At 43.8% G+C, this 13,231-nt stretch overlaps 1 protein-coding gene across 2 annotated transcripts; it reads right to left on the reverse strand.

The window, feature by feature from the left end:
- Positions 1–3,382: 3,382 nt before the first annotated feature.
- On the reverse strand, positions 3,383–10,352 carry CLN8 (CLN8 transmembrane ER and ERGIC protein). Of its 2 annotated transcripts, none has more exons than XM_068678442.1 (4): positions 10,172–10,352; positions 9,346–9,434; positions 8,294–8,993; positions 3,383–7,881 (listed from the first exon to the last, which is right to left on the reverse strand). In XM_068678442.1, the coding sequence occupies exons 3-4, from the start codon at positions 8,834–8,836 to the stop codon at positions 7,570–7,572; spliced, it is 855 nt and encodes a 284-aa protein (XP_068534543.1). In that variant the 5' UTR covers positions 8,837–8,993; positions 9,346–9,434; positions 10,172–10,352; the 3' UTR covers positions 3,383–7,569. The 2 variants fall into 2 exon arrangements, with proteins under 2 accessions (XP_068534543.1, XP_068534542.1); XM_068678441.1 differs by having other exon boundaries at positions 9,318–9,434.
- Positions 10,353–13,231: the final 2,879 nt, after the last annotated feature.

Here is a 13,231-nt window from a genome sequence, read left to right on the forward strand (position 1 = left end):
CTCTCTCACTCCCTCTTCTCCACGGGATGAGGAATAGGATGGAAAGCTCCTGGGTTGAGATAAAGGTGGGGAGATGGCTTACCAATTACCATTACAAGGAAAACAGATTCAACTTGGGGAAAATTAATTGAATGCATTGCCATTTCAAACAATAGAGTAGGTTGGTGAGAAAAAGACAAAAATAATGCACCTTCCCTCACCCTTTTCCCCAGGTTTAAATTCATTCTTCATCCCCAACCCTTTCCTCCTGCCCCCAAGCAGCACAGGGGAGATAGACAATGGGGTTCATGGTCAGTCCACGGCCATTCCTCTCTGCTGCTCCTTCCTTATGCTTTTCCTCTCCTTCACCATGGTTTTCTCCACGAACTGCAGGGGAATCTCCTAATCTCCGAAATTGGCGCACACAGGGCTGTTTCTCACTGCATTTTCTTCCTCCCTTTGCCTGTGTAGTGGTTTTTGTTCGTTTGTTTGTTTTTTAATATATTTTTTTGTTTTTAATGTGTTTTTTACCTTTTTCTTAAATAGTTTTCCCCAGAGGTGCCACCATTTTGGCTGCTGGGCCCAGCTGTGCAAAAGTCCTAACATAGCAAAAAAAACATCAACACCCTAACTGTATCAAGGATGGCTATCTGACTGAGCTGTAAACTTTTCTAGGAACAGGGCAAGACCAAGAAGCGTGGAATAGTCTCATATCTAGGGACTTAAGAAAAACTTGCTACTTTTAGCTGGAATGTCTTCCATGGAAGAAAGCAGCAAGGAAGGAAAAAAGTGGCATGAATTAGCTGCCATGGGAGGACTACAAAGAACTAAGTATACACGAACATAAAAGAAAGAAAAATGCAACCTCGGGCTGAAACAAAGCTATTTTCAGTGAGGAAAATCAAATAGTAATGTAATACAAGTTAAAGAAAAGACTTTATATGAAATACTATGTATAACTCAAAGCCACCAACATTTAAGAGGAGTTCAAGTGGGAAAAGTGGCAAATAATAAGTATGAGGATAGACAGGAAAATAAAAGAGCAGATAGTTTTGTTCTCATGAATATGCAAGAGAGCCTCCAGGGGTAAAATTAATTATGTAAGATAAAAAGGCAATGATAGTACAAGAGTAAAGTATTATGAATTAGAACTCACTGTAGGCTCTTTTGGCCTTGGGCTTGAGAGTTCTCATGTCCTAAAAGGAGTCCTCAAACTTGGCTTCATCCAATATGTATAGGGTTTTGATACTCAAGACATGCTGCTGAGAAAAAAAGGAGTTAAAGCATCAGACAACCAATTTATTCAAAGCCCAGCTGCAACCTGGTCAGCACTGTATAACACAATTGGTCTCAGCAATCTCATCCAAAGCCTCTTAATTTTTTTCATGCTTACTCCCTATGGCTCCTCAAAAAGGCTGCTGCTGCTTTCAAGGACACTTTTGCCTTGTAAATACAACTTTTAAGACGGACTGACCAAGCTTGTTAGATGCCCCCTGTCCATTCTACACAAACCACTTGATCCTACTTTTATAGTTTGTCAGCATGGCTTTGCTTTTCAAGGTATTGTAGTTATCACCTTGATGTCTCTTACAACTTTCTGCCAGCAGAACTGCACAGCCCAGAAATGCAGTAAACTCAGCCCTGTACATTATACATCAGAAAAAAAAAAAAAATGTGAATGTACAACCACAAGGGCACACATAATCCTTTTTTGGGTGTATTTTTTCCCCATTTGGTGCAAGCATTTGCTATGCAGCATTTACAATGTGAAAAAACAAACCCAGGTGAGCAGCTGGAGCTGCTCTGATCAAACCAATACTAAAACCATGCATGCACTCACAAGTCTTTAAAGTAAGTATCAGAAGACATTTTGGCGAAAACAGCGTCACTTTTAATGCGATGTGAGCATTCAAAGAAGCAGGGGAAGCTGAAAAGAGGATCACGTGAGGAAATAAATATTCCAGACCAGAAGTAATGTGTACTGTATCAGATGAATCTAGCATTAAACTTCCGTTCCCTCTGCTCAGGTCATGCCCTGAAGGACCCAGAAGTGACCCTGGCTGACTCACACGAACATGCACAGACAGGGCAGCAGGTGAAGCACAGCCCATCTGCTTCATTTCTTCTTCGTGCACACGTGAGCAGGTCCCACTCCTTTCAAATTAAGCTCATCTCTGCCACCTTGAACGTTGCTGTGTTCTTGTACATGCTCGCTGCGTTATTATCTCTGTCATCGACCTCGCTCAGCATTGTTTTGCTCAGGGAAAACAGGAAGGCACAATGTGCTGCTGCAAGAACGCTCGTTTCTGTGACACCACCACTAGCGGAACACACTAATTAGTCGATCAGATCAGAGCCTGCAATGTCTCTTCCAACATCGCAAACCCATCTGGGGGCTGACAACTAAAGCAACAGGCATAATTTTCTTAATTAAAGACTTTCACTTTTTTTTTTTTGTTCCAAATTATCAGCTTAAATACCAGTGCCACGACATGGGATCAAAAGACTGCGACTGCTGAGCAACACTGTCAGCATAACTGCGCGCTCATACATTTCCGGGAATATGGCAAGAGCTACAAAGTAAAACATATTTATCTATTAACTGAGAACAGCTGAGTAGCAAAATATTAGCAACATGTTCCTTTCACAGATTGTTTACAAGGACGGACTTTATTCATACAAGCATTGTTCTCCTCACCCCAGTCCATGCCCACACACATTCCACAGCTCGCGGAGCTTTGCACATGAACATCTTTGCTTCTGCCTCACTAAATCTCAGGGACTTCTCTGCAGAGGCAGCTACCAAAATTATGCCAGCCAGTTGCTTGTACAGTGCATTCTTACAAGAATAGTTGAAATGCCATAATGGTGATATTTCCCTTTAGCTCAGTAATGCTAAAAAGCATCAGGAATTAAGTCCTGCAGAGCACCACTCAAGATGAGCATGTTCAATATTTAAAACTGTATTTTGCTACTCAGCAATTAAACTTTTTTTTTTTTAAAGTGATGCTGAACTATGAAGCATCACGTGGCACCAAATGAAGTGTCTACATAGGTACAGCCTAAGGCAAAAAAAAACAATCACATGCTTCAAATACACAAACAAGAGTTACTAAGTGATACTTTATAGCCATTTTTAGTACATACCCACATACACAGGGCACTTTCTAGAGTTTTAACCCGAACATGCTAATGTTAAATGTTGACAGTGAAAGGACATTAGTTTACAAGGGTTTAGAGCTATTGCCATGGGTACGACATTACCCTTATCAAGTTTGGGAGACTATTTCAAAATAAGTAAGTCTGATATATACATATTTAAAGATGACTATCAGCTACAAAGAGCCAGTAAAAATAGTTGAGGCATTATTTTCATCAGTAAAAAAACTCATGGTAGACAATGTTCAATAAAATACTTTTATTTATGCACTCACTATAAAGACACATTCAACAAACGTTGCATTGTACACGGAACAGACTTGAATTTATTAATTCATTAACACTTCTAAATTCACTTTAAGTGGGAATCTCCCTGAGGTTAAGAAGGGTGTCTTTCGTAACTGTACAACATCAATATTTAAACAGTGTTATCAGGAAAAAAAAAGCCAAAAACCTGAAAGATTTGGACTTAGGTATGTAACAGAAGAAGAGATCAACAGTAAGTGCTGGAAGAAACTGTTAGCCAAAAATGTCGCTGTGGTACTGTGACTGCTGTGGGATCATGACCAGGTAAGAGTAAATGTAACAGGTTTGGGAAAAAAACAGGATGTAAGACACAAATGGAGGACACAAACTGTGATTTAGGAAGGCTGTATGAACACAGCTACAACCAAATGTCTGGCCAGGGTGCCTCAGATCAGACACTTTTTGGTTTATTTTTAAAAACAGAAACACTCCCAAAACAAACAACAACAAAAACAATAAAAAACACCACAAACCAAAACACAGGTTATCTTTTTAAAAAAACTTCACCCAGAAAGGTGACACAAACAGCACTCCTTGGATAAGCCTGCCCAAAAAGAAAGCAGGATGAAGTGTCTAACAGTAACCTTGGCAGGCAGAAAATTCACCCCCCAAAAAACTATGCCAAAGGTTTCCAAATCATGGCAGTGGCACCCCCTGTGACCTGATTCTGTTCCTGCTGAAGCTGATGGTGAATTTTTTCTACATCAGACTGCATGTGAGACCTTACAAAAGAGGTCTGAGAAGGACTGGAATTAATTTCATATTTAAAAAAAGAAATAAACAAACTGTAACTCATTTTGGGGTTGAAATGAAGCACTCGATTATAAGAGTAATTAAACAGAACCTTCAAAGAATTTTTTTTCTTCAGAGCAGTAAGAGAGTCACCCACAGTCATAAACCAGAAAAGGTTCTTCTGAAGGGAGCAGCCAAAGAAGAAAAAGGAAGTAATGAAAACACTTCAGTAGAAAAAAAAAAAAAAAAAAGAGGCCCTGTGTAACAGAACTGATAACCCCACCTGCTGCCCTTCAAGATGGAGAAAGAAGGTTGTCTGTATTTCCATGTTGTGTTGTATTTCTAGCTGGACTGTGAAATCCCTTCACCCCTCAAACCAACAGAAATGTAAAGTGAATGCTGTCATTTGTATTGCTTAGCTCTCCTGTTTTAGCAGCTGTAGCAGCGGTTAGGTTAGCAGGTGCTCTTAGGTATTCATTATATAGTAAGACATGCAAAAAGTTTTAGAGATGTACTATAAAGTGGTCATTACATGGAAAAAACTTGCACAAAGATGCGTATTAAAAGATTGCCCTATTCTGATCACAATACTTTCAATGTAAGATTTAAAGTCCACTTAATAATTAACACATCAATTAATAATACCAATATTAAGCATTAGAAGTCTGGTGTCACTGACCTAACTATCCACCTGTCTGCCTTGACCACACCTAACCTTATTTTTCAGCCCCAAATTCACTAATCCCAACCTTTCAAACTGTTTTACCACATAAATATTTCACTTCCTTTAGCCAGCTCCTGTAACAAACTGAGCACTTTGCCCAAACTCACTTCTTTTCTGATGGTAATTTTCTATTAGGATTCTTCACACTTCTGTAGCTAGGATTTTTAGTAATTGTCATGCTTTATTGAATCCAAACCTTTAAATTCTGAGCTGCAAAGAGTGCAGCATCACCGTGAGGTCTAGTGACTTAGCATCCCCCTTCCCCAGGCTCATATTCTGCACGATGTGCATTTGGATCACGTTTGTTGGGGACCGTCCAGCTGGAAAGCAGCTTTGCAGAAAAGGTCCTGAGAGCCCTGGTGGACACCAAGTTGAACATAAGCCAGCAGTGTGCCCTTGCTGCAAAGAAGGCTGATGGCATTCCTGGCTGCAGAGTGCTGCCAGCAGGTCAAGAGAGGTGATCCTTCCCCACTATCCAGCACTGAAGAGATGTACCTGAAATGCTGGCTGCAGTTTTGGGCTCCCCAGTACAAGAAAGACATAGACATACTGGAGAGTCCAGGTTGCCCAGGTTGTGGAGTTTCCCTCCTTGGAGATCTTCAAAAGGCAACTGGATGTGGTCCTGGGCACCTTGCTCTGGGTGGCCCTGCTTGAGCTGGGGTTGGAGCAGATGCCTCCAGAGGTCCCTGCCAACCTCAGCCATCCTGTGATTCAGTTCTGTTTCTGAGGAATTCGTTCCTCTTCTTCCTCCTAAAGCACTTTCATTATTACTCTCACATAACCCCTCAGGAGAAGTACACAATTTCTAACTTCAGAGTACTCTTTTTTTTTTTTTTTTCCTACAGTATGACATCCGGGCAGGCCACACTGCCAAAACATTATGAGCTCATTCTGGCCCACTTAACAATAAGATAGCACAAAATTTACATTTTCTGTACTGAATATCAGCAAGATAATAGATACGGTTGCTGTGTAAAATTACGATGATCCTCTCAGCCTAGTTTTGAACAGGCAATTTCAGATATTCACCACTTTATCATTATCAAGATCTGGATATAAATTTGTGACCTAACAGAGAAAGATTCCTCACTCTACGAGCAGCTCTTCAACTCTGTGCTCATGTAAAGTGAATTAGGGAACATAGCAACCTGAACACTAGTTTACCTACCCTAACAAAATCCAAGACATTTCTGCCAAAATGAATTAAATGAGCTTGTTTACACCAAAAAGTGCTCCCCCACCTTAATTTAAAACAGTATGCTCCACCACGGATCAGCAGACAAAGCCTCAACCTAAAATTCTTCACAGCCTGGGCTTGTCCAGTCATATCACCTTGGAAAATAAACCTGTGTAGCAGCCTTGTCACAGCAGATGACAGTTTCAAAAGACACTCTTTTTTTCTCAATAGTTCAGTGCAACAGTAATTGAGCATATTTGTCACTCTCCTGCCACTAGGTGTCACTCTCTTCTATCGTGATCTTTATACCCTGGTAGGCTGTCCAAAATTACATCCAGGGCTGAGTATTATTAGTGGGAGAAACACCACCACAATTTGCTAAGTCCCAATCTAGAAAGCAGCTCTGTTCCCTAGGTCAAGGAAAGATTTCGAGATGTGGTAGATAAAGCGCAAAGGACTGTTAGTCTCACTTCGAGTGTTCTTCAAAGTAAAATAAAAACACGACAAATAAAAATACTAAAAGAAAAACAGAACTTCTAAAAGAGGTGGTATGGACTTTCCTCCAAAGAGGAGTCACCTCAGATTCTAAAATCCTCTATAACTAAGAGGCTTTCCAAAAATATGAGGAACTATAACCGGAGTACTAGTGGAACTAATTGCACAACTATTCATCTGGGACCCACAAAGAAGATAATCTCACCAATCAACTAGCTTTTTTTTTTTTTTCCAAGGATTAAACAGCCAAAGGTTTTGTCATTGACTCCTGTATCACAAGTCCAGAAAGGAGCACCATGATTACCTAGCTCGACCACCAGCATAACGAACTGACACTCCCATTCCTTACTACATACATGTTTGTGGTGGATATGAACTCCCATACAACTCACTTGGACAGCAAACACTCAACACCCTCTTCCTTTTCATCCTGTGCACTTCAAAAAAAATAAAAATCCAGCCATGACTACATTCTGCCACATGACCAATACAACCACCGGGAACAATTTAATAGCACACAGGAACTAGGTACCCACACATACCTCACTTGGGACACAGTTGATCTTAATAAACTCCTTAACATGATTTTCAGTATCAGTATGTCCTGCACAGATGAAACGGGAATCAAGCTAAACTTGATTCAAGCTGAGATCAGTGGACAAATTAACTACAAAGCCACTTAGAAGCATTAGGACAAAAGATACCATTAGAGAGCATGTCATTGCTAAATCATGAAATACCAATTGCTAAATCATGAAGTACTGTTCACCCTGACAAAACAGCTGGCGTAATTCTTCACTAAGATGTTGAAGATCTTGTGTACATATGAAATACAGACAATGATTTTAAATACTTCTCATGCTTACAGAATACTAACAGCAAGGAATGACTTCGTTAATGAGCTTCTTGCAAAAGCTTCTACTTCATGGGCAGATTACTTCGCAGTGTGTTTTTCTGCTGCATGCTACAATCATACTAGGAAACAGATGTTTCAGTGTTACATCTTCTTTTGATGTGTGTCACCGTTTAATTTTCCATTTTCTGTCGTTTTACTTTCAAAGTTCCAGTCAACTGGTCTGAGGAGCTGCTGAGTTTTTTTGTATGTCCAGTACGGGTTAAGTATTAGTGTGACGGCAAATAATCCAGAGAATAAAACAATAAAATGTAGAAGTCCCAGATTTTCTATCACAGAACTCCAGTTGAAAATGAGCACCCACCACATGTGGTAGGTAAGAATCATGCGGCAGTGAAACAGGTGGATCATCACCCACTGGTTGGCCTTCCAGAAAAAGGTATTTGCACGGCCAGCCTAGAAAAACAAGAACAGAAAGTATACAGAAGTGAGATTGTTATTTCAAGATAAAGAATCCCTAGAACTAATGCAAACACCCAGCTTTTGCATACACATCCCCTCCGGCATTTTTTCACGTAGAGATATGGTGTTTTGTCACGTAGAGCTATGGTATTTTATCCACATATACATCATCCCCAACCCAAACTCCAAACCATCCCACTATCCACACGCAGACAGCACCACACAGAAATCTACTTGGAGGACTACAGAAACGTGATCATGACAGAAACAGGTATCACAATGACATATGAGTTAAATGAACAGCCCTGCTGCAAAGTTATGTACGCAAACCACACTGATTATTTACGGAGAAGTGAGAGGCATGAAAACTCTTACAAACGTAACTTGGAAATTATCAAGTTCTTACCTTTAGAAGCATCCAGGAAATGCACGTTGAGGGAGTGCTCATCTCCAACAACATTCCCATCAAAGGTAGATAATGTCCAGATTCTACATTGATTACTAGACCAGCCAAGCCGCCAAAAGCCAGCAGGTGATGAACTACCAAGAACACATCAAATGTTCTGAAAACAATGTTGGACACGTGAACAGCTACATTTTCAAGCAAGAAAAATCCAGCGGCTATTAAACAGTTAAACCAGCTCCACTTCTGCTGTGAATACACTTTGTCTGCATGAAAAACGGGATCTATGAGCAAAGCCCATAGGCCAGAAACACAGCTCTGAAGTCCAAATACAGCACGTGTGACTGCCATATTCCAAAACACCTTCTCCTTTGCATGCAAGGCACGGTAAGTGGTACTTATCCAGGAAGACAACGAGTGGGACAGAAGAAATACTCCCAGGTAGATTAAAAAACCAGCAGCCAAAAATGTCAAACGAACTTCCCATAAGAGGTAGTCCCAGTCAAAAATGGTCCCAAACGCTGGATCATCATTTGTGGGATTCATTTCTTTTTTTTTTTTGTTGTTTTGTTTTGTTTTTCCTTGTAATAGATCAAAGTCTTGCAGGGGGCTGGACACTTCTTGCCCACACTATTGTCTCCTTTAGGCCTAGTCAGCCTCTGCTAATATGCAAACCAGGAACCATGAACTCTTCTTTTTCCATCTGGAAGAAGAAGAAAAAAATAAAGTGAGTCTTTTTAATAAGTCACCTGTATACACAACTCCTGAACTATAAGGAACTCCATTTTATTGCAGTAAGACTTTGGTCCTGTTGCCATTAGGCACAGTCATCCCAAAGACAGGTAAATAAATGAAAAAAAAAACAACACAACTTTATTTTTTTTTTTAAGATTAACAACTGGCCTGGAAAATCTGTACTAGTGCAAAGTAACTCACTGAAGCAAAAGAAGACGGCAAAGAAGGAAGGCAAGAAAGAGGAAGCGAAAACACAAGAAGCAAATCCTGTTTTCTTACTCACGAAACTCACATTTCAACAGCAGCGTGCTGTCACTAACCATTATTCTTCTGCTCCTTTGCTGTTCCCTCACTGATTTTCCACAACTTCTTAGAGTTTTGGGCGCGATTCAGAATCTCACAGACACACCTGGGACATAAAAATATGAAAAGTTATCTCTGCATGTGAAATAAGTCACATGAGATAACACACGGGAGAAGTCACATGGGTAACTCACATGGGATAAGACATGGAATAACTCAAAGGGGTTAACACCACTTACAAAGAAAAGGGTTTTCAAGATCACGTCTCAAAACAAGGCTTAGCCAGCAGCCTCCAAAGATTAAACAACTTTCCAACAGAAAATCTATTCCAAAAATGCGAGAAGAGCGTGGAATGCAGACAAGCAACGTTAATGCGTGTTATTAGCAGCATTATCATAATTAACCGAGCAGTCCTGCAGCAGGCACCCCGAGTTCGCTGAAACTTCCTGAACACACCGTAGGTGACGATCGTGGACTTGTGGGGAGGGGATAACAGGGAAACATGCGAGTGCCACTTCATGTTACTTACAGTTTAGACGACCCCAGCAGGACCACCAGCCCCACCACCACCCGCAGACCGTGGCAGGAGCTGGGTTTTGGGGCTCAGAGACCCCAGAGAGCTGCACCCCACTCCTCACCCTACAAAACGCCCCCACCACGGGCCGGGCCGGGCTGGGGCCAGGTGTTGGGCGCTGCAGGGACCTGCTCCCCCCATAGCTCCCCCCGAGCCCCTCGGCCCCACACGGGCAGGGCAGCGCCCGGCGGCCCCAACCCCAAACCCCCGACCCCAAACCCCCTCCCCTCGCCCCTAAGAGCCCAGGGGCGGCCCCGCCGCGCACACACCTCACTCTGCACCCGCCGCTCCTCGCCGGCAGCGCTGCCCGAGATGGCGGCCGGGCCCTTCCCGGCTCCGGGGCCGCCTGCGGCCGCCGAGACGCCCCCCGGCCCCCGGCTCGGCTCCGCCACCACCCGGCTCGGCTCCGCCGGCGCCATGCACCCAGCGCGCAGGCGCCAACACCGCCCCCCTCCTCCTCCTCCTCCTGCTCCTGCTCACCCCCCCCCCAGCTGCCGGCCCGGTGGTACGAACCGCACCGTGCTGCGCCGCGCGGGTAGGGCCCGGCCGTACCACTGCGACCCGGACGGGGGGGGACCGTCCGGTCTCCTAGGGGGGCTCCCGTCTGCAGGGGCCCCGAAGTCTCCTGGCACAGAAAGGGCTGGAGGAGCAGCAGCCACCTTTGCGATTCTCCTCAGAGGAAATCCATGAGGAGGAGGTTTTTTTTTTTTTTTTTAAAACTATTTTTTTTTCCATTTTAGGTTTGAAAACAGCCTTGTTTACATTTCCCCCCCACATTGAAACAAGCTCCTCACTACCACTAAAAAGTTAGTGGTATTTACTAGATGCCTGTTTGGAATAAATAAATAAGTAAATAAGTAAATAAATAAATAAATAAATAAGTAAAAAGCACCCATGCCACAGTGAGTACCCTTACCTGTAATTATCCAATTTCATTAAGGACAGCGAATTACAAAAGGGATGTCACAGAGGGCTGCTGCATGATTCTTTCCATACTTGTCAAAAATGATCTTGTCATCCCCGTGACTCAAACTGCCCGGTTCTGAGAGCAACACAGGAGGGCCCAGGGAAACCACGCATGGTGGTTTCCTCAGCAGTGGTGTAAAGCCGTGTCTGGGTTCCAGTTTGGAACACGAGTCCTATGAGGAGCGGCTGAGGGCACTGGGGTTGTTTAGTCTGGAGAAGAGGAAACTCAAGGTAGACCTTACTGCTCTCTACAGCTACCTGAAAGGAAGGTGTAGGGAGCTGGGGGTCGGCCTCTTCTCGCAGATAATTAGTGATAGGACTAGAGGGAATGGCCTCAAGTTGCGCCAGGGGAGGTTCAGGTTGGAAATGAGGAGACATTTCTGCTCAGAAAGAGCAGTCATGCATTGGAACGGGTTGCCCAGGGAAGTGGTGGAGTCACCGTCCCTGGGGGTGTTTAAGGAAAGGTTGGATCTGGTGCTTAGGGACATGGTTTAGTGGGTGACATTGGTAGTAGGGGATGGTTGGACCTGATGATCTCGAAGGTCTTTTCCAAGCATAATATTTCTGTGATTCTACACAAGTCACTGAGCTGGCTGAGGCTTTTGCCAAGGGGAAGCTCAGTCCCATGGCTGACCACATGATTCCACTAAAAATAAAAATCAAACCACAACTTCCTTTACACGGAGAATTGGTCTAGAACAGCTGAAACGCTAAGCTGGGCCTGCCTGTGGTGAAAGACCGCACCTGGGAAATAAAAGTCCTCAGGCTTCAGGTGCTCAGCTTCCAGCCTGAGAGGCAAGCACTGTCATTGGTGGTGGAAAACTGGGTCCTGCCAAAGTAGGGGGATATCTGAGTAGAGGAGTTAGAGGAGTTTTTTTTTTTTTTTTTTTTTTTTTTTTTTTTATTTGTTTGTTTGTTTTCATGTGTTTGTAATTGCTAATGTGTCCCTGATGGACTCCCCGAGCTTTCTGAAAAGTTAAATCTGTTTATGTGCCACCTCAAGAGTTTAGACATGAGCAGCCATCCTCTGTTGTTCATATGAAAAATCCAGAAATAAATCTACTGCCTTGTACATGCTGGTTGTGAGGCACTGCAAGCTGCCAGTAGCTTGCAGTGCCTTCTGTGAGCTCCTCTATAGACAGCCCCAAGGGACACCGGGCTTTGGTTGAAGTCTCAGGATGCCTTGCCCACACACCCAGACACTGTTTATGTGTCATTTGGTGAGTCACGTGTTGGAGCATTCCTGCCACATCACTACAAGCAATCCTCATCCCTGCCCAAGAGGCCCAGACTCAGCAGTAAGTCAAGGCCAAGAGATTTCAGCTAAAATAGTTGTTTTGTACAGAGAGCACAGTCATGATTAAATGTCAGAGATCCTAACAACATGCATTGGCACGTTGCTCTTGTAGGTACAAGGATTCATCTTTGCACAATAGGAAATTAGCAAATAGAGGAAATTTGTTGCAAAACTTTGTGGCCCCACTTGGAGTACTGCATCCAGGTCTGGGGCCCCCAGCACAAGAAAGATGAGGATCTGTTACAACAGGTCCAGAGGAGGGCTACAAAGTTGATCACAAGGCTAGAGCACCTCTCTTATGAAGAAAAGATGAGAGAGCTGGGGATGTTATAGTGATATAGAATCACTGGATATCCTGAGTTGGGAGGGACCCACAAGGATCACTGAGTCCAACATCTGACTCCACACAGGACCACCCCAAAATCAGACCCTATGTCTGAGAGCATTGTCCAAACATTTCTTGAACTCCAGCAGCTCAGTGCCGTGACCACTGCCCTGGGGAGCCTGTCCCAGTGCCCGACCACCCTCTCAGTGAATAACCTTTCCCTAACCCCCAGCCTGACCCTCCCCTGTCCCAGCTCCATGCCATTCCCTCGGGTCCTGTCGCTGTCCCCAGAGAGCAGAGCTCAGCGCCTGCCCCTCCGCTCCCCTCGTGAGGGAGCTGCAGGTGCCATGAGGCCTCCCCTCAGCCTGCTCTGCTGTGGGCTGAACAAACCAAGGGACCTCAGCCGCTCCACATAAGTCTTGCCCTCTAGACCCTTTTATACTGTGGTGCTCAAAACTGCACACAGTACTTGAGGTGAGGGCACACTGGCGCAGAGCAGAGCAGGAGAATCCTTTCCCTCAACTGGCTAGCAATGCTATGCCTGATGCACCCCAGGGTACAGTAGGCTCTTCTGGCTGCCAGGGCACACTGTTGACTCATATTCAACAAACCAGAACCCCCAGATCCCTTTCTGCAGGGATGCTCTCAAGCCTCTCATTCCCCAGTCTGTACGTATAGCCAATGTTGCCCCATCGCAGGAGCAGAATCCTGCATTTATTCTTGCTAAATTTCATGTGGCTG

The sequence above is a fragment of the Anas acuta genome, chromosome 3, assembly GCF_963932015.1.
Source record: "Anas acuta chromosome 3, bAnaAcu1.1, whole genome shotgun sequence".
In the NCBI taxonomy this organism is placed as follows: domain Eukaryota; kingdom Metazoa; phylum Chordata; class Aves; order Anseriformes; family Anatidae; genus Anas; species Anas acuta.

Bases quoted from the DNA above. Each gene is read 5' to 3' on its own strand.
- CLN8 (XM_068678442.1), bottom strand. From the start codon at position 8,836: ATGAATCCCACAAATGATGATCCAGCGTTTGGGACCATTTTTGACTGG. The intron at 7,882-8,293 runs GTAAGAACTTGA...TTGTTTTTCTAG, and splicing joins TTTCCTGGATGCTTCTAAAG to GCTGGCCGTGCAAATACCTT.